Here is a 22,537-nt window from a genome sequence, read left to right on the forward strand (position 1 = left end):
CTGTAAACTCAAGAAAATCGACCGTAGAACCCATATTATTTCAGACATTAAAATATATTGTGTTAGGGTTAGAGACCACGAGATGGCGGCACATTTGAGCCGTCTCTCTTCACTGCGTACCGCTTAATTAGTGATAGCCTTGGGCCATCTGTCTCTGATTGGGTACCAGTGGAGATTGAACTGCCCACTCAGTCTCCAAAAGTTAGATAGGGCTAAATGGCCTCGCCTACTCCCGTATATACGGGAATAAAAAGGCGTTAGCTGATTTTTTTTTTTTTTTTTTTTTTTTTTTTACTACAACCTCCCAGATAGTCATTCAGCTGTAATCATGTACTGGCGTTCACGTGATGCAGCAAGCACGCACTCTCCCAACAATGCAACAAATGAAACAACAGCTTCAAATACAACTACAACGTTTTCATGATAATTATGTATAAAGACTGTCTATGTTGTTCATAGTCTTTTAACCCTCAATGTTTAGTGTTTTTTCTTTTATAATGTCACCTGAAGAAGGCTCTTACAAGCCAAAACTAGTAGTGTGTTTATATTAAAACCTTTTTAATTAAATCTCGGTTCTAGTCATTCAATTTTTTTCATAAAACTATGTATGTTAACCGAGTCAATGATCATTCTGTCATATATATATATATATATATATGTATATATAATCCCAAGTAAGCAAACAATTAAGTTTGCGCCTGAAACATAGTTCAAGTCTAAAGATGGTACGACACCAAGGCAACTCATTGCAAAGGTGGGTAAAGATCTGATCATTATTCTTAATATCCATAATGTAAAGCACATCTCACTAAAAGATGTATACTACAATACATTATGGACGGGGTTACTACGCAGACCGGTTTCAACCTTTTTTTTTTTTGAGGTCTCCTCAGTGAGTAGCTAGACCCTAAATACCAAGGTTTTAGTAATGCAGAGCCCTATCAACCTTGCCTGTACAAGTTGCAACAAGGTGTTTTTATTTTTAATAAGAATCTCTGGATTCTCTTTTCTCTCTTCCATCATCAATGTGGATGATGATGAGGCCGAATGATATATAAAATGAATGATTATAATTATCAAATTTCCTTAGAACATTGTCAATGACATGATATTGTTTTGATATGTATTTTGCAGTGTGGCGCTGTGAACTGCTATGAAGATGTTTGACGCAAATTTTGCAATTATTTGATCTGAAAAAAAAAACATCAATAAATCAGATTATACATAATATTTTATGTGGATGATTTCGACGCATGTGATTCTGTTTTGTAAATGGCAGGACGTCGCAGAAGTGCACCTGAAGGAAATAAACGGAAGGCCGGAGGAAATTCTTTTGCCCAAGTATGGGAGTTTTTTAAAAAAGAAACTTATACATTGTACAGTACAGTTTGGTCTTACAATTTAAATACAGTCTGAGAGTTGGCGCTCTCACCCCACCATGGAAAACTTTTCGATGTCTCTTACAATTCTATAAATTGACAGAATGTTGATAGTATTGAGTATCATGTATGTTTTAAGTATAAGGGAAGCAAGCTATACAGAGGAGAAATATATATTCTTCGTAGCTTGTGGTCAAGGCCAATCATCTTAAGGGGTTAGTGGTGGGAAACTTATCTGAACTATCACGTGAGCTTCCCTCTTCTAGAGGTCTGCAAAAGCGTGTATTTACATTATTTTATGAAATATGGAGAACGTTCTTATAACTTCTCCGCATAGGAATAATAATAAATATATAAGTGTTTGTATACATTATTTTTAAATCTTCGTAATACCCAATTTAAAGGTAAAATCAACTCATTTAAAGAAGCTAAAAAAAAATTTTAAGTGAGGTGTACTGAATGCTTTACAGAACCTCTGCCATTTCCATTTTACTTGGTTATTTGTAATGCATTGTTAGAGCTTATGAATAATAATAAAAACTAAATAACATTATTCGCATTACAACGTTTGATTCTTCAGTAAATTACCTTCATTAAATTTTTAAATGGTGTAATTTTTATGCAGGTGATGTATTACCTGAAAAACAAGTAAGGAAGGGACCATGAAATAAGTTACCTCATATTATTATTAATTTTTTTATATATCACTTGATACACTATAGGCACAGTTAGAATAAAGTTTGTTTTGATTTTCATGATAAAGATTTAAAATTTTTTGCAGATGTAATGAATTCTTTTGACTGGAGTGCTTATTATTTATACTTATTGAGAAATTTTATTCTTGTTTTCATTCTTGTTTTACCTTGGTGTGAGCAAGCATGCAGTTAGTGTGTGAAATATTATTATTATTATACAGGCACCTCCATGGAGTCTGAAGACTCATCGCGGGAGACCCAATCTAACCACACAAATTTATCATACCTCTCCTCGAACCCATTAACAGACAGAAATATATTATTATTATTATATAAGTACCTCCAAGGAATTCGAAGACTCATTGCAATCAGACTCATCCACACAATCTATCATACATCTCCTTAACCCATTAACAGAGACAAAGCACTCACAACTGACTTTGGCAACCTATTTTCTTCTGTCAGTATCTTTAAGCTTAAACTACTACTGATCTTTTCTGACACCCATTCGTTTGTACACCTTTCAGTATATGATATTCTCAACAGCCTTCTATAATAACACCACATCTCAAAAGCAGTTATGCTTTTCTTATATGACTTTTTTAGGTCCCAAGTCTCACATCCATAAGTTGCTGTTGGAAAAAACAACTGCATCCAAAATCCTCAACTTTGTTCCCATGAAGATTGAACCATCCTTCCAGATTTTAGACAAGTCTCTGACTGTTGTTTTAGCCATTTCTAATCCTCTAATAATGGATCCCAGGTACTCAAACTTGGTGATTTCCTTAATTCATTCTCCATTAAGGTACACTTGTTTTTCAAGAGCTTCTATGTTTGTATTTTCTTTGAGAACCATAATCTTTGTCTTGCTAGGATTGAGTTGAAGTCTTCTGTTATTACTGATCTTGTTAACTTTATCAAGAATTTATCCTAGTTCTTCCTTGTCATACCATATCATCAGAATACCTCAGATTGCTGATCAATCTACCATCTATCCTAATCAATGTCTTGAGCTCATCCAATGCTTCACACATGATGTCTTCAGCATATACACTAAACAAATGAGGAGAAAGTAAGCATCCTTGCCTAATTCCCTTTCCAGCCTGAAGCCAATTAGTTAATCCAACACCTGTTCTTACTGTGGCTTCTTGCTCCTTGTACAAGTTGGCTATCAACCTAATAGTGTGTTGAGGAAAAGCCATTCTTTTCATTACTTCCCACAGTTTCACATGCTGGACACAGTCAAAAGCTTTAGAGTAGTCTAAGAAACTTATTACCAAAGGGAGTCTAAATTCTTTACATTTTTTTATGATCTAACTAAGGCAAAGGGTCTGATCTCTGGTGCCCTTACTTTTCTTAAATCCTGCTTGTGCATTAGGCATCTCTGTCTTAACTTTAGTCTCAATCCTATTTAGCATGATCTACATATATACATTTCATGTGAGAATATTTCTCTGTTGATAAACATTTTTTGATTATAGTAAAATAATGATTTGGTTACATTATTCATTATTGCAGGTGTTCATGTTTACATGTAACATTAAGGCATCATTAGTTGAGATAGATGACTGAGCACAAAACTTGAACCATGCATATATCCTGGTACAAAGATTTGTACCAGGATATATGCATGGCCGGCAAAGGTTGGTCGATTGGTAGAGCCTCTGCTACTAATGGCTCAGTTAAGTAAGTTTGAGCACGGTTAGTAGTTGGAAGGGGGCCAATTGTTCGATGCTGTTGGCACACTCTCCCTCGATGAGTCTTTGGACTTCCTGGAGGTGCCAAATAATAATAATATGTCAATATTGTACACTACATCCTTATATAATTCAAGAAGGCAGTCAAGCTTTCCTCTTTGACATTCAGTAGTATAAAAATTCAGCATCACAATAGGCTGTAACATCATGAGAATTGTAGTGGTGCTCCGTCTTGGTGATAGTAAATTTGGCACTTATTATAGATGATATTGAAGGTTGAGATGCTTGAGCAGTGCATGATTTGTTGCATGAGTATGATGAGTAGAGAGTGTTATCATTAACAAAACTGGGAATGGGATTTGAGGTCATTTATGTATATGAGGAAGTGGACAAGTTAAATAACTGGGTCCTGAGGAAATCTTGAATTAGAAAATCTTCACTACTGTATGCATTGAATGACCTGACAGAAAATATACAATCCTATTACAGAAGGAGAAAGGCAGATCAGAAAATGCAGATTCCTGAGAAGCCTTTGATGTCGTATCCTATTAGGTTATTCCTTGGAAATATTGAGTGCAACACCAGTTTTCTCCAAATCTTTCCATAGGTGGGTGATGTAGGTGAAGAAATCTACTGTGGATCTTGAGTTGTGATGTGGTTGAGTTGGTGGGTGATGTAGGTGAGTAAATTTACTGCGATGAGTTCTCCAGATGTTTGAAGATAATTGTTAATATTGAAGATGACTGTTAGTTTCAACTGGGGATGTGCTGAACCATGATTTGGTCAAAGCACTGAATACCAAATATTTGGTTTAAAATTTGGCTGGAGCACTGAATATTTGGATGAGGCGTACTAAACTAAATTTTATAAACAAATGTTTTGAAAAAAAAAAAAAAAGAAAAAATTTTTTAAATTAGGTTGGTCGATTGGTAGAGCCTCTGCTACTAATGGCTCAGTTAAGTAAGTTTGAGCGTGGTTAGTAGTTGAAAGGGGACCAATTGTTTCGATGCTGTTGGCACACTCTCCCTCAATGAGTCTGGACTCCCTGGAGGTGTCAAATAATAATAATAATAATAATTAAAAAAAAAAAAAAAAAATCAGCTAACGCCTTTTTTATTCCCGTATATGGGAGTAGGCGAGGCCATTTAGCCCTATCTAACTTTTGGAGACTGAGTGGGCAGTTCAATCTCCACTGGTACCCAATCAGAGACAGATGGCCCAAGGCTATCACTAATTAAGCGGTACGCAGTGAAGAGAGACGGCTCAAATGTGCCGCCATCTCGTGGTCCCTAACCTTAACACAATATATTTAATGTCTGAAATAATGTGGGTTCTACGGTCGATTTTCTTGAGTTTACAGGACGAAAAACCCAAGTTTCCGGGAGGAAAAACCTGCTTGCCCGTGCCAGAGATCGACTAACTCGGGAACCAGTCGAAAAAAGGCTTAGAAAAATTTCCTCTAGTCGCCGACTAGACTCGAAACCAAGACTTCCTTCGTGCGGCCAAGCGCGGTGGTGTGCAAACGCCACATCCACTGAGCTACACAGGCTCTAATTAATGAATAATAATTAATAAAAATTTTAATAAGTATATTTTGTTTATTGAAAACATTTTTTTATAGAATTTAATTCAAAATGTTTAAAATTTAATTTGATATGCTTTGGCCAAATTGCAGAATGAGGAAATATTAAAAAAAATGTGTGTAATAATACTTCACCTAATCATGTAACCACATGAAAATGCAAAAATAAAAAGAACCATCCCATCCCTATTTTATAACTGAATTTATATATAGACATATAAACTTGGAAAGTTTTGAAAACAGATTAGAAACTTATGAGAATACAATCCTTGCATTGGAAATTGCCTTGGCTTGCTTAAGAGACACGAGTGACACCCAGTGTCCATATACAGGTATACCTTGTTAACGCGAGATTTGATTAATGCAACAAAATTAAAATTAATTGCAACAATTCCTTTATATATGCAGCAAGAGTTTTAATTAATGCGCCTCTGAATTTACCATGCAAATAAACATACAAGCTTTGAGGAATGTTTCCTGGCTGAGAGAAAGAAAGTCGTGAGCATGATGACATCATTCTGATTTCTTAATCTGAAAAATCAGGACGAAGTTCATCCTAATTTTTGTGATTTGTGAATAACAACAATCTGTGATGAACAAGAAGTAACCATAAACTGTGAACAACAATAATCTCAGTGTTCAATCTCTAAACTCTATTTCTAGGCTTCTCTATTGTTGAAGAATGATTTTTCCAGGGAGGTATAATATGGCACGTATTTAATGTATCATAATGCCAACCACCTAAATGGGATTTCAAAATTTTTGAGATATTAGTCATGGTTTTTTTATATCTGTAAAATTAATCTCAACTTTTCGTTAAAATAAAAGAATTTTATATTAAAAAAAAGACTCTTAATCTCTGTTAATTCAGTGAATCTTTTGAGAAGATGGAAATGTATTCACAAATCAAGGAAAATTTTTTCATCCCGATTATCTGAGGATTAAAAATCTCGCAAAATGAACAAATCACTCAGAAAAACGAGGCTCCATAGCCTCAGTTCCTTTAGCCATAAATCTAAACCAACCAAACAAATAACTATTCAGTTTTATGACATCCGTTGAAGAGCTGTAAAAAAAAAATTCAAAGGATTATTGGTTCTCATTGCTCATGTCTTCTAGCTGCATGACAGCTGTTTGGAAAAACCTTTTGCCAGAATGCACTAATGACTTAGGTGGTTTTCAAAATTCTGTGAACAACATGGTTGAAGAATTCGTTGCAATTGGTGAAGACCTTGGTTTTGATGGTGTTGATGCAGAAGATGTTAAAGAATTATTGGATTGATATTCAGAAGATTTCAGTCTTCTTCTGACAACGATCTTCTTGAAATTGAACAACACTGCACATATGAAGACAATGAATAAATGGAATGTGAAGATAAGGTTCCAAAGGAGATAACAGTCAAAGAACTGGATGGAATATTTTGCAGTTTAGAATCACTTAAGCAGCAAGTAATGGATGTAGATCCAGATGTTAATTGAAGAGTGCTTGTGTGCCGAGGTCTAGAGAGTCATTTTGCTTGTTATTGTAGAATTTATGCTGATAAGAAAAAAAATTAAAACTGTTCAAACAACTCTTGATAACTGGAAAGACTTTTAATGGGATTATATTGATCAAGTGCATATAATAAACAACTAAGTTATACCAACTAGTTTCACCAACTAAGTCTGTTGGCATCTTCCCTGAAGATGCCAACTGACTTAGTTGGTGAAACTAGTTGGTATAACTTAGTTGTTTATTATATGCACTTGATCAATATAATCCCATTAAAAGTCTTTCCAGAGCTTTTTGATCAAGAAAATTAAACATTTTTTAACTCTTGGTAACTTTTTTTTTTGATTAAATGGAATGTGAAGTTCCATTTAATCAAAATCCATTTGATTAATGCGATTTTGATATATGCAGTAACATCGAGGGATTAATTAATCACATTAACCAAGGGATACCTGTATTTGCCTTTCATTAGTGCATTTTGATTAAGTTTCGCTAGCCTTACAGATGTCGTGAAGATAATTCAGAATCCTTAAGAAGACAAAACCTGCATTCAGTACCAATGCAATCCAATATCAAACAGTTGTATTTTTCATAAGTGAATTGCTGTCACTTCATAAGAGTAATTATCAAAGAACAGTCTAAAAGTTTTCATTTTGGCTTTGTGAAATATATAGATCAATCACACTGCATAGTCATGTGTGTGTATATATATATATATATATATATATATATCTGTCAAGGAAGGCAAAATCAGATTATGACAAGAATCTAGTCAAGCAGGACAAATGAAATCCAAGAGTTCTTTCATTATGTGGCAAGTAAGAGGAAGAATGATTATGAAAGATTAACCTTAATGAGTGACAATGGCCATGAGGAGAGAGAAGCAGATAAAATAGTTGAGTTACCGAGTGACCACTTTGCAAAGGTATATCATCCTAGTGAGGTTACTGCTTTAACCTATGTGACAGACACTAATGTGGGAACAGAGGTGGATGAATTGGAGGTTCTTAGGATATTGCAGAATCTCACTGTAAATACAGCTGTGGGATTAGATGTGATATCAGGTAGGGTTTTGTGAGAATGTGCAAAAGAACTGGCAGTGCCTTTAACTAGGTTCTTTAAGTTTCATATCTGGTAGAGTTCCAAGGGAGTGGAAAGAGAGCAAAATAATTCCTTTGCATAAGGAAGGTTCTAAGACTCACTAGCGAATTATAGGCCAATCAGTATCTCAGGTGTGTGGTGGTAAAATACTATAAAAATTGGTAAAAAAGAGAATTCAAAGCATGGGTAGATAAATATATGATCATATATTTAGTTTAATCCTTTATCCAAGTGTAAGCAAACAAAGTTTGCACCTGAAGTATCTTCACGACTGGGACAACTCGTGGCAAAGGTGGACTGAGTTCTCATCACTTTCCTTAGTATCCCATAATGCAAAGCACATCTCCTTACAGACATGTATAATGCTATGCATTATGGGAAGGGTCACTACCCAGACCGGTTTCGACCTTTATTTGAGGTCTCTTCAGTGGGAGCAGACCCAGAGGTGATACCAAGGTTGAAGCAATGCAGAAGTCACATTTCCATATGCCAGTTGCCAAAAGGTGTTACACCTTATTATTAAATTACTCTGGATTAGAGAAAGATGTTGGAAGTTTTTTTCTTTTTCACTTGGTTAGACTATAAATTATATACAGGCAGCCTTCGGGTTTATGATGGTTCAATTTATGCCGATTCACAATAACGCGAGATGCCTGCACCTGCTTTCTTACTGTAGTTTGGTCTGACTGAGAAATGATGCTAGCAGGCACTCTAGTGTTTGAGTGTTTACCGAGCTACTATGATATATATGTATCAAACCTAGTTTTACTGTTGAATCCACCTAATTGTTCTATTTAATTTTTTTTTACATACATACGTATTTAAATTGATAAAGTGCATAATTACATACCATGTCTGATAAAAGAAGTGCAGAAAAGTTAGCAGAACTTGGTATTAAGAAGGCGCAGAAATCAATCACACATGAAAAGAAGATGGAGGTTATTCGAAAAATGGAAGATGGGCAGACACGTGCTAATGTCTGTAGAAGTATGAACTTACCATCGACTGTTACCACAATTATAAAAAATGCAGATAGAATAAAACAGTCTGTGCAATCTACAGCATTACTAAATGCAAAACATGTAAGTTATAGTAGGGGTAAACTTTATCGAGTTTACCATGAAAAAATGGAAAAATTATTATCATTATGGGTGGATGACTTGAATCAGAAAAACATTCCTCTAACACAGGTTGTTATAACTAGAAAGCAAAAACAATTTTTGAGGATCTTAAAAAGACAGATGGAGGTGAAGAAACATTTCTATGAAGCAAAGATTGGTTCATGAGCTTTAAATTTTGATGTAAGTGCCATAGTGTCAAATTATGTGGTGAGGCAGCAAGTGCAGATGTTGCAGCAGCAGCTGCTTTTCCTAAAGAATTTCAAGACTGTGTAGAACAAGGAAGTTATCCTTTTGATCTCATTTTTAATGAGATCAGGAGGATACCTTTGCATTATGGGATACTAAGGAAAGTGATGAGAACTCGGTCTACCTTTACCACGAGTTGCTCCAGTCCTGAATAGATGAGATGAGACTCGGCTCTACTGGAAAAAATTGCCATCACGCACCTTCATTTCCTGTGAAGAACATTCTGCTCTAGGTTTTAAAGCTGCAAAAGATAGACTTACGCTTTTGTTGAGTGCAAATGTCTCCAGAACTTTGAAGCTTAAACCAATGTTAGTGTACCATTCACAGAAGCCATGCTGCCAGTCTATTGGAAATGGAACAAGAAAGTTTGGGTTACACAAGACGTTTTTATAGATTGGTACACAAATTATTGTTGTCCTACCATGCTTCGCTTCTGTGAAGAAAATGATTTGCCAGCCAAGGCATTGCTTCTCTTGGATAATGCCCCTGGACATCCTCAAAACCTTGCTTAAGTAAGAACACCATTGAATGTCAAGGTTGTTTACATGCCCCAAAACACATCACTTTTGCAACTGATGGATCAGGGGGATTATATCAATCTTCAAAGCCTATTACCTCCATATAGCATTTATGGAAATGGTAAGAGTCTTGGACACTTCAGGAAAAACTATTACAGACTATTCGTGGTCATTCAGTATTTTGAAGAGCATTAAGAACATCAAGGTAGCTTGGAACAAAGTGTCAGCAAAGTGTTTAAAAGGAGCATGGTGAAAACTTCTTCCAGCATTTATACACAACTTCGAGGAATTAGAGCAAGAGGAGAATGTTATTGAAGACACTACCAATCTTGCACAAGAGGTGGAATTGGATGATATTACAGTGGAAGATGTGACAGAAGCTTTAGACAGCATGATAAACTGCTTTGAAATGAAGACTTAAAAGAATTAGCCAAATAATTAAGTCAACATCCAAAGGAGGAGAAAGAAAATGAAGAAGGTCCTCTGAGAGGTATAAAAACAGCCGATTTACAGCGTATCCTTGCAAGCATAGAGACATTGACTGATGAACTCTGCGAAATGGACCACGATTGGGAATGGAGTGCGAATGTAAAAAGGAGTGTAATCACATCTATTCGACCTTACACCGAACTCCTTAAAGAAGGAAAAAGAAAATCTAGGCAGTTAAAACTGGATACTTTTTTCAAAAAAAATGCAGGTGATCCGAAACCAGAACTTCAACATAGAAATATGTAATATCTTTTTGAAGTTTCATATTTTTTGTATATAATTTTGTTTTGTTTTCATTATTCATAATTTTATTTTAACAAATATATATGTATGTATTATCAGAGCTTTAAATATAATAATGTTACACATACTTCGTGTGCATATTTTTTTGACTGTGCAGAACATAACTTTGTACCTCCCATTGAAATTGGGTTCGTTTTATGCCAATTCGGTTTGCACCCATTTTTTCAGGAATGGAAGTGAGGTGTAAACCGAGGGCTGCCTGTATTTAGTTTAATCCTTTATCCAAGTGTAAGCAAACAAAGTAAGCTTCAAAGTATCTTCAGGACTGGGGCAACTCGTTGCAAAGGTGGACTGAGTTCTCATCACCTTCCTTTATAGTTGAACCAAGTGAAAAAATACTTCCAACATCTTTTTCTAATCCAGAGTAATTTAATAATAAGGCATGACACCTTTTGGCATATGGAAATATATGATTTCTGCATTGCTTCAACCTTGGTATCACCTCTGGGTCTAGCTCCCACTGAAGAGACCTCAGTAAAGGTTGAAACCAGTCTAGGTAGTGACCCTTCCCATAATGCATAGTATTATGCATGTCTGCAAGGAGATGTGCTTTGCATTATGGGATACTAAGGAAAGTGATGAGAACTCAGTCTACCTTTGCCATGAGTTGCTCCAGTCCTGAAGATACTTCAGGCACTAACTTTGTTTGCTTACACTTGGATAAAGAATTAAACTAAATATATAAGTTATAATCTAACCAAGGGGGGGGGGGACTTCTAACATCTTTCTCTAATCCAGAGTAATTTAATAATAAGTTGTGACACCTTTTGGCAACTGACATATGGAAATATGAATTCTGCATTTCTTCAACCTTGGTATCACTTCTGGGTCTGACTCCCACTGAATAGACCTGAATAAAGGTTGAAACTGGTCTGGGTAGTGACCCTTCCCATGATGCATAGTACTATATATGTCTGCAAGGAGATATGTTTTGCATTATGGGATAAAGTGATGAGAACTCAGTCCACCTTTGCCATAAGTTGTGCCAGTCCTGAAGATACTTCAGGTGCAAACATTTTTTGCTTACACTTTGGATAAAGAATTAAACTAAATATATAATTTATAGTCTAATCAAGGAGGGAAAAAACTTCCAATAAATATGATACTGTATGAAGGTCATCATGGCTTTATGTTGACTATTTATAATAGAGTAACAGCTGAGTTGGCTAAAGGAAATGTCTACATGATGATTTCGCTGGATTTTACAAAAGCATTTGACAGAATACCACATGAAACTCTGTTACACAAATTAGAACAAATGGGGATGGATATGACACTGGCTTAGTGGATAGGAGGGTGGCTGCTGGACAGATATCAAAAAGTGGTACATGGAGGAGCAAAAACAAGTGTGGTGTGCCTCAAGGTTCAGTGCTGGGACAATTGCTGTTTAATTTGTACATAAATGATATAGAAAATAACCTGTTCAGTTGTTTGCTGATGCTGCAAAATTAAATAGAGTAATAGTTAATGAAATGGAGAGTTTGCAAGAAAATGGCTGTCAGTACGGGGAAAAGCCAATGGATGTCAGTTTAATGTCGAGAAATGTTAAGTTTTGCGTTTTGGGATAAATAGATTACAAGTCATCTATCACATTGATGGCACTGTACTCTAGAAAATAGATGAAGTTAGAGATTTAGGGATTGCGGTAGACACAGAGTTAACATTTAGAGGACGTATTGCTAATGTTACTAAGGTAGCTTCAATAGCTAAGATTACTTGGCTATTGAAGAACACATTAACAAGTAGAGATAAAGAAGTTGTTATTCCTCTTTAGAAAGCCTTGATACACCCACATCTGATTACTGTGTTCAAGTCTGGTCCTTTAGTTTTCTTGGGGAAGCAGTGGGGAGGATTCAAAGGCGAGTGACTAAGATGGTGCGTGGCCTGTGGAATGTTCCCTATGAGGATAGATTGAAGGGTGTGGATTGTAAAAGTTGGTTGATAGGAGAAAGAGAAGAGATATCATAGAAACATTTAAGTTGCTTCCAGAACAAGGGGTCATCCCTGGAAGTTGAGGTGTGGTGGTGGTGGTGGGGGGGGGGGGGGTTGTGAGGACTAGATTTTATGCTTGGAGAGTTGTGAATGAGGGGAATGGGTTGCCTGAGTCAGTTGTGAGTGCTTTGTCTTGCTAATTGGTTCAAGGAGAGGTATGATAGATTATGTGGATGAGTCTGAAGACTCGCAATGAGTATTTGTATTTCTTGGAGGTGCTCGTATAATAATAATAATAATAATAATAATATATTTCTGCATGTTTTGCATTGCTAGAATGGCGACTTTTAGGCTCTTCTTAGATAAAAGGAAAAATAAAATTTTTGCTTTCACTAAATATAATAAAACTGCATGTTAAAATATTAAAGTATAGCACCAGCTTCAGAGGATATTATTGAATCATTCATGTTTTATATGCATGGATCCATAATATTTTCCATTTCTAACTACAAATTAAAGCATTGTAGCTAAATATTTTAATATTTGATTATGAACTTACAAAGAGTTATTTTTTATGTCGAGTCCATGCATGAGAGGTTGGTTGATCAACCTATAATACAGTAGTACCATATATGGGTAGCGAGTTGAGAAAGGAGAAACTTGTTTGCATTTTATTTAAAGGACTATTGTATTGTATTTCTTGGGAAACAACGGGGAAAGACGGTTCCACAATGCAGCAGTTGTAGGGCTGAAGGAAAAGAAGCTTCTGTTTGTTTCAAGGTGCACTGTGAAGGGATGTTGAGCAGCAGCTGCACATGTTCCAGCAAGCTTAGTACTAAGTGGGGGAATTATTGATGCTATTTCAGATGAACATTTCCAATGGAAATATTTGTAGAATATACATATTGCGGAAATCAAACATCTATGCAAAAGTGGGGGGGGGGGAGGGGAGTGAGTTGGTAAGAGATAGAACATTAATAAATCTAATTGCTTTCCTCTGTATTGAGCCAAGCATTTTTAGAGAGCTTTTAGGGGCCCCATCCCATATGTGAGCAATATTCAGTAACTGGGAGGATTTGTGATATGTATAACGTTAACAGCTGTTCATGGGTGTTATATATCTTGAGCAAAAGAGAAATCCTAGTTTTTTTGAAGCTGTGGATGCAATGGTTGTGATGTGCCAGAAGAGGTTTGATGTCAGGTTAATTCCAAGAAGAGAAATCTCAAATTGTCTGGAAATTTGTATATCGTCAAAAATAAAACTGGGAAAAAATAGTTATTTTTATGAGAAATGAGACAGAACTGGATTTTATTAGCATTGAAATTGATGAAGTTATCTGAACCCCATTGAAGGATGGCTTGGAGATTAGAATTGAGGGCAGTGGTGATGGTTGATGTTCTATAGGTTGAGGTGAGTTGTGTAGAATAAGGTTTATCAAATGAAAGGGAGGAGTGCAATGTGCTGTCATCTGCAAAACTGTGTATTGGATTTGAGGTCAACTGAAGTAGGTCATTGATATATAGCAGGAAGAGGGTTGGTGAGAGGACAGAGTCTTGTGGAATCCAAGCAGTAGTTGAATGGTGAAAGGATAAGGAACCATCCACCATCACACACACAGTGTACTTCAGACAGAAAGCTGACAATCCAACTACAGAGGTCCTGAGACAGACCAAATGATGGTAGTTCTGGCACAAAGTAAGCCTTTGTGCCAGACCCGGTCAAAAGCTTTGGAGATATCAAGTGCAACCACTTGAGATTCACCAGACTTCTCCATGGCATTCGTCCAGAGATGTGTGACATATGTGAGCAGAGCTCCTGTTTATTGGCAGTGATGGAATCTATACTGGTGGTCATTATTAGGTGGGTACCTTCAAGGTAGTGTAGGAGTTGGGGATTGATGATTTTTTCCATTACTTTAGACAGGACTGAGGTAAGCGAGATAGGTCGGTAGTTGGATGGCAGTGACTTGTCACCCTTCTTGGGAATGAGTCGAATATAAGCCAATTTACAGCAGTAAGACACCAGTGGAGTATATACAGGCAACACAGGATAGGAGTCAGTTCTAGTGCACAAATTTTCAGTACAATTTTAGGAATGCCATCTGCCCAACATTATTGGCCGTAACTTCTGCCCAATAGTGTTGAGCAGAAGTTGCGGCCAATTGCTTTGTTGAGAGACCAAAAGGCTCGGCTACTGTTTGGATAGGCTACTAGTTTCCTGCTTTTTGCTTATTCGAACTCTGTTTTGGAAGCATTGATTGTTTTTTTTTTTTTGTTTTTTTTTGCATCTATTTTGGGGAAGCGGTGTTTACTTCTACTCCTTTGGAGCTTATACTCAATTGAGTACAAGCCCTAAAAGAGGATGGAGTTCTTGATTTGAGCCAGTTATGGTATGTGTGATTTTTCATTTGTACGGCCTTGGCACATCCTTTGGAGAACCTGGGTATAGTTAGGGAATGTCAGTTCAGAGTAGTATGAGGAATGTATGTTTCCATGCTGGCGAGGATTGCTTTGGTGATAAGTTTGGTTAATATGTTTGGGTTAGATGGCTGGAAGCAATAATTCAACCATGGGAATGAGACAGAAGTCACGGAGGCTGTCCCATTTGGTACTGTTATAATGCCAAACTACTCTTGTAAGGGATGGCTTTGTAAGTGGTGTTGCATCAGGAAGGAGATGAGCACTAGATTGTGATCAGAATTACCTGGGGGGGGGCACTACTTTCATTGTGTATTTGGTTGGAAGGGTCATTGGTGAGGAAGAGATCTAGGGTGTTTGGGGAGTGGTTCATGTTATCTGGTATTCAGGTTGGCATATGAACAAGTTGTATAATGTTGTTAGTGATGGCAAATGTTTCAGCATCTCTGCCTGCATGTTCAGTACAACTTGAGAAGGAAAGCCAGTTGGTGTTGTGGACATTAAAATCTCCTAGGAGGATGATTTTACTGTTGGGAAAGTGGGACTGGAGGAAATCAGTTTTTAAGGAGAGGAAATTAAAGAGCTCAGAGTGGTTGGTTGCATTGGGAGAGCGATAGAGACAGTAAATGAATTTTACTGAGTGGAGAAGGGATATTTTCAACCAAAGAAGGTCAAAGTTGGGCTATTCTAGGTTGGGTGCTCTCAGGCAAGGTATGTCAGAGAGGATGTATGCACAGATGCCACCACCCTTGGGTCAAACAGAGTTAAAGAGTGTAGTTTGGAAAGTTAAGATGAATAGTGCTTGGGGGGGGGGGATGAAATTTGATTTTCTACCAGAAAGAGTAGATGGGGTTTGGTAGACTGAAGGTGGTAGTAGTGGGCACTATTAAGGTTGGAGTTTAGTCCACGGCTGTTGGGGAAGTGGATATGCAAGGTACTCTGAGGCATATATTAAACTACAAGGGTCCTGCACATTTCCTATGCAGTGACTGCATACTGGTTTCCATGGTGGCTACTAGTGCCACCACTTTATTTTTGTACTAATTTAACTTGTTTGTAGTCGATGATCTAACTGGTGTCTCTATTTTGGTGTTTTTCTTACGGTTCTGTTCGAAGATAGCATCATTGTTCCCACTGGGCATATGTTTGGTTTTGTTGATCACGTATGCATGGGGGCAAGTGTTTTTGAACTTGTTGATCACTGTTATTAATTTAGATGTGCTTGTCAGCATGTTACAAGTAACTTTTACTGGAAAGTTCGTTCCATCCCTTCTTTTATTATGGGCCCAAAACGATGGCACCTGATGATATTTTTAGAATCAATGTTGCATTCTTCTGCTAATTTGTTGATGTCTTCTTTTAATGATTTTCCGTTTTCTGGTGAAAAGTTCGAAATCACTTATGATGAACATTACTTTTTATCATAGGATACCATAGTAGTGCTTGGTCTCTGATAAGAACCAACATTCAAAGCAGTTTTCAGGCCAGTGAAACTTAATTAATATGGTAATAAAAGACAAATATACATGCTCCTGAACCAAGGTTTTGTCTTTTAAATAGTGCAGACAATGGCAACTCTAATGCCAAAGGTTATGTTTGCATAAGTTATTATTATCATCCTAAGACCCCCCCCCCCCAATGGAGTCAAAGACTCATCCAGAAGTGCTTTTGTTATACACACAGCTCATCATACGTGCCTTAAACATATTCAGATTCTCTGCAGACACCACCCTCTCAGGCAAAGCATTCCAATCATTCATAACTCTGCATACAATAAATTTCTCACTACTGTGCTTGCACCCTTCTTATACACTTTCCAGCAATGATGACTTCTGATTCTCCCCTGATCTCCCACCATTTTTTCTAAAACCTCTTCAGTATTGATCCTATAACAACCTCTTACTAACTTGTAGGTCTCTATCATATCACCTGTCTTCCTCCTGTCCACTAGACTGTAAATTACATCTTCTCAACCTTTCCTCATATTCGACATTCTAGAGATCAGAAACTACCTTAGTCAGTCTCCTCTGGATCCTTTCTGATATCTCTTTGTCCTTTTGAAAACCAGTTGGCCAAATCTGTTTACAGTAGTCAGTCAATGTGTGCCTAATCAGAGGATTATACAATGGAACAAGAATCAACTTATTTCTACTAGTCATCCTTTGCATCATTCCTAGAATTTGTTATGTTGCCCTCACAATTTTGGCAATGTGTCCCCCTAAATTTCAGATCCTTATCCACTATCACTCCATGGTCTCTTATTTTCTCCATCTTTAACAATATATCCTCACCAAGCCTAAATTCTACATCCCATCTTTGTTTTCCAAATTTAAAAAACTTAGATTATTATTATTATTCAGGCCTCCATGGAGTCAAAAGACTCATCGCGGGAGGTCCTTCCTAAGAGACACAAAGTCTATCAAGACTCATTGTGGGAGGTCCCTCCTAGGAAACACAAGTCTATCATACCACTCCTTAAACTCATTCTCGCCCTCACCACTCTATCAGGCAATGCATTCCATGGTTCAACCACCCTCCGTGCAAAGAAACCACTCCTCACCCTCTTGCTCACAGTTTCCTTTTGTAACTTCCAGGGATGCCCCCCCCCTTGTGATCACTCCTTCCTGCTGTTCAACCAAGCAAAAGAACTCCCCAGGGTCAACCCTGTAACCACCTCTCAACAGTTTAAAAGTCTCAGTCATATCACCTATCCACCAAACTCTGCAGTCCACATTCCCTCAGCCAATCCTCATAACTAACATTGTACAGTCCTGAAACAATCTTTATCTGCCTTTGTGTACCCTTTCCACAGTTAATTTATCCCCTTCCAATCCTGGGGACCAAATCTGAGAACAATAGTTTAAGTGTGGTCTGATCAGAGTCTTTTACAACGGAATGATAACTCTTTTATCTCTGCAGGTCAGTATCTTTCTCATTATTGCAGTAATCCTCTGTGTTACCTTCACCACCTTTGCAATGTGTCCCCCTAAATTTCAGGTTTCTATCAATCATCAACCCCATTCATCTAATCTATTCAAGTCTTCCTGTAAGGCCACATCTTCTTCTCTACTCTTCATAGTTTGTCCCAACTTTGCATCATCTAAAATAGTTTTCTTGTAAAATTTTGAAACTTTTGGTATAAAATATGGATGGATCCATAATATCCTCCACCTCAATTTAATAAAACTGTCATTTAATAGGGAACATTTATTTTAAAAAAAAAGCCTAAAAATCAGAAAAAATATTGCCTTTATTTTATAAATAACAAAATAAAAATATTAACAGAGCTTTTAATTTAAATTGAAAATATAGAGAACAGTTATAGATTTAACAATCAAAATGAATTCACAATAAATTATCATGTAGGGAAAGGAATTTTTTGGGTTTTTTTTGGGAGAAAACCAAAAGTTATAGGCATTTATGAGACTTGGCTAACATCAGATGATGTAGTTACAGGGATTGAATGTGAAATGTTTAGTATTTTCAGGGAAGATAGAGAAGATAGGATGGGGGGAGGAGTACTGTTGATGATAGCAGATGAATTGCAACAAGGGTGGCTGTTCATTTGATGCATTCTGTTGTGAGATTAAGACCAGTAAGACATAATATACAATTGAAAGTTTATTTTTCACTTGGTTAGAGTATAATAAAATTAGTTTAATCCTTTATCCAAGTGTGAGCAAACAAAGTTTGCACCTGAAAGTATCTTCAGGACTGGGGTAAGGTGGTACAACACCAGGACAGCTCATTGCAAAGGTGGAGCAAGAAACCAACACTCCTATCTCAGTATCTCCTATAATGCAAAACGCATCTCCTTGCAGATATGTCTAACATTATGCATTAAGGGAAGGGCCACTACCAGACTAGTTTCGACCTTTATTGAGGTCTCTTCAGTGGGAGCCAGGCCCAAGTGGAGATACCAGGCAGAAGCTAATGCTTCTGCCTGGTATCTCCACTTGGGCCTGGCAACTCCTATAGGTCATCTCTACCTATAGGAGTTGCCAATTGGTGTGCCACCCTTTTTTACACCTGCTAATGCTTCTGCCTGGTATCTCCAAGGTGGTAGATAGAGAGTTAAAGTTTAGAGGACATATTGCTAACGTAGCTCATAAGATTACTTGGCTATTGAAGAAGAAATTAACAAGTCAAGATAAGGAAATTGTAATTCCTCATTATAAGGCCTTAATATGCCCACATCTGGATTACTGTGCTCAAGTCTGGTCCCCTGGGTTTCTTGTGGTCATGGAAGCAGTGGAGAGGATTCAGAGGTAAGTGACCAAGATGGTGAATGACCTGTGGAATGGGTCCTATGATTACAGATTGAAGGTGTGTGGATTGCAGAAGTTGGTTAGAGGGTTTATAGGATAGATGCAGGGAAAATGTTTCAGCATTTGGTTAGAGGGAACAGAACAATGGATCATCCCTATAAGTTGAATAAAGGTGTGGTCAGTAGCAATGAGTGGATGGACCACAGTCAATCGTGAGTGATTTTTCTGTTAATGAATTCAAGGAAAGGTATGATAGATTGGGTCTCCTGCGATGAGTCTTCAGACTCCATGGAGGTGCCCGTATAATAATAATAATTCTATTTGTGATTTTAAGACTGTGGAGTAATAGGCTTAACATTCGGTGATCTCGTATGTCTGTGCTAAAGGGCTTTTTTTGGAATTGATAACATAATGCTTTTCTCAAAATCTTTTGGGATTTCTAAAGTTGCGTACATTTGATTGAACATTTTATATAGTTCACATTTTGCTTCATTGTCTGCTGCTTGTAAAATTTCTCCTGGGATTTGGTCTATTTCTGGTGCTTTAGACTATTTCATTTCTTTAAGATCCTTATCATATTCTGACTTTAAGAGAAGTGGTCCTTTCTCATCTTCCTACAGGATCGATTTTTCTACTTTCTCTCCTCTGCAAATTTCTTCAATGTATTGCACCCATCTTGTCGTTATTTCATCATCTTCAATTAGCACTTTTCCATCCTTACTCTTGATCATGCTACGTGTCTTTATCTTTTCTCTGAATTGTTTTTGTATACCATTATATGCCCTTTCAATGTTACCTCTACTCATGTTTATATTGATTGCCTTGCATTTGTTCAATCCAGTTTTCTTTTGCTGTCTTGGCTTCTCTGTTCACTATGTTTCTATATTTAATATACTCCTCTTGGCAGTTTACATTGCGCTTTCTTCTTTGTCATTAGTTCTGATATCTCTCTCTAGTGATCCGTGGCTGATATTGTATTTTTTCATCTTTTCCGAAGTATTTTTCTACAGCTTTATTTATTTCTCTCTTTTGAGATGCCCATGTTTCAAAATTATATAAATGCTGAATTATATAACAGTTATATAACAAAATTATATAAATGTTGAAATTTTAGATGATTGACTTAAAAAAATGCATTTAACAAAGGGAAAAAAATGTCTTTTGCACAAGCTATGATTAATTTCATTTTCAGTAAGGTTTTGGATCTAATCCAGGGTTTGCAGAAGATGCAAAATTGTAGAGAACAGTAGGCTGGCATTGTAGTCAAATTAAATTGCATGGTGATTTAGTGCAACCAAGTGTAATGTTTATTTTAGATTTAAATTGGAATGAACAAATGACAGGCAGGTCACGTGATATATTTTGTTATATTGATTTATTGTATATCAGTTACAAAAAAAAAAAATGTATATATATATATATATATTGATGAAACTCTACAATGTAAAAATTAAGACAATTCTAAGGGTGATTTAATAATGAAATGGTGACTTTTTGTTCCCCCCCCTCCACACACACAAGAACTTTTGCAGCATCATATTTACACCACTGAAGAAATTCAGACATCAGATTGTTGAAATGCTAAGTGCATCACAAAGATTTACGTTAATTATTATATATAGGTATATTGTAATCAGATCACAGCTGGACTGTTATGCACATGTTTGGTCCAGAATTGACTACGAAGATGAATTTGTGGGATTTACGCAGTAACATTTAGTAAAGAGTAGAAAAGATAATCTATGTATAAACATAAACAAATGAGAGGGGAGAGTTATTTTCATAGTGCAACAAAAATGTAGGAGATAATAAACGTGAGAGATGCTATTCATACCGGGAAAGTGAGTAATACCCGATGACAATTGAGTTAAAAATGGGCAATGCTGATTAGTTTTTAATGCTAGAAAATGGAATGCATTTTTTGGGGATGTTAAATACATTGAATCTGAATGTATTTAAGCAGAGAACAGTGCTAGGCATTGAGAGATTTTATAGCCTGGCACTTACATGATAGTCTTGGGACTTTATGGAAGTTTAAAGTTATAATAATAATTCATAAGCTATGCATTTTAAAATGTTATCTGTGTGGCTAATATTTTCTAATGCTTTTTTACATTTTCTGTAGCTTGGCCTTCTTGAAATGCCAGATATATCAGGTTTAGGAGAAATAGAAGATACTGTGAGTGATGAAGATGAAGAAGCTTTAGAAGCAGAACTTTCAGCCTTAGTTTCTGGAAAATCCCCTTCAAGACCTGTAAGAAAACCAAAAAAAGGTAACTGATGAAATTATCTGCCTTATTATTAAATGTTATTTTAAGTTTTATAGATAATAGACAATAAAATAATTGAGTGTTAATAGTTTTAATTATTTGGAGTATAAATTAAGTTACAGTGGAGATTTAAACATTTCTAACAAAATTAATAAATTCTTCAAATTAAATGGAAAAATAAACAAAAACATTAAAGGCAGCAATAGTTGCCTCCCCCCCCCCCCAAAAAAAAAACAAGAATGTATAATTTATCAAAACCAAACATTATATGTCACTGAACCATGTACAATAAGAAAAGAATCGCTGTAACAGATATGAAATATATGAGAAGAACAGCAGGTTATACATCTAGATAAAAAGAGGAGTGAAGACATACTGAAAGAATTAAACCAAATTCCAATAATGGAAACAATAGAAAAATACAGAACCAAATGGAAAGAGCATTTAGAATGAATGACATATGATAGAATACTCAAAAGGATGATGAACTAAAGATTTGAAGAAACAGAGGCTGACCAATAAAACACTGGGCCAAGGCCAAAACAGACTACTTAACTTAGATTTGTTGAAAGGAGGAAGAAGTTTAAAGAAAAGCTTCATCTAATTGTCTTTATGTTAAATCACATATTAAGTAGTAATTTATATTAATTCTTTATTTTGAGAGCTGAAACTTTTTTGGGATAGAAAAATATTTCATATAATTTTATATTGTATCACTGATATTTAGAATATTTTAATTAGAATTAAACACCTAGAAAATTGTTGAAAGGCCAAATGATATATATATATATATTATAACCAAATGATATATATATTATAACCAAATGATCAGTGTTGTCATGTGCCCATTTCATTTGGATGTGTGCTGTCTTATGAACCCCCACGCTACAAAATTCACATTAATTTGACAGTATGATTGAATTTTTATTGATGTATGAAAGTTTTAAGAATGCATAGTGTATCAGTGCTCATCTTAATTGGTCCAATACATTTTATTGTAGGATAACTTTGAATACTTTAATTTAT

The 22,537-nt window shown here is 36.1% G+C and overlaps 1 protein-coding gene across 3 annotated transcripts in view; it reads left to right on the forward strand.

Annotated features, from left to right (window-relative positions):
• Positions 1–1,159: 1,159 nt before the first annotated feature.
• Positions 1,160–22,537, forward strand: part of l(2)gd1 (lethal (2) giant discs 1) — a 473,445-nt gene continuing 452,067 nt past the window's right edge. Inside the window, exons 1-2 of one of the 3 annotated variants that reach the window (XM_090391229.1) lie at positions 1,160–1,341; positions 21,367–21,514. In XM_090391229.1, coding sequence (XP_090247355.1) covers positions 1,273–1,341; positions 21,367–21,514 — 217 coding nt within the window. In that variant the 5' untranslated portion in view covers positions 1,160–1,272. Of the gene's footprint in view, positions 1,342–1,446; positions 1,648–21,366; positions 21,515–22,537 lie in introns of those variants that run through there. The other 2 variants (XM_090391230.1, XM_090391231.1) reach the window with 2 other exon arrangements.

This window comes from Typopeltis vanoorti, chromosome 4 (genome assembly GCF_054136105.1).
Source record: "Typopeltis vanoorti isolate ZY-2024b chromosome 4, IOZ_Tvanoo_1.0, whole genome shotgun sequence".
Taxonomy (NCBI): Eukaryota; Metazoa; Arthropoda; class Arachnida; order Uropygi; family Thelyphonidae; genus Typopeltis; species Typopeltis vanoorti.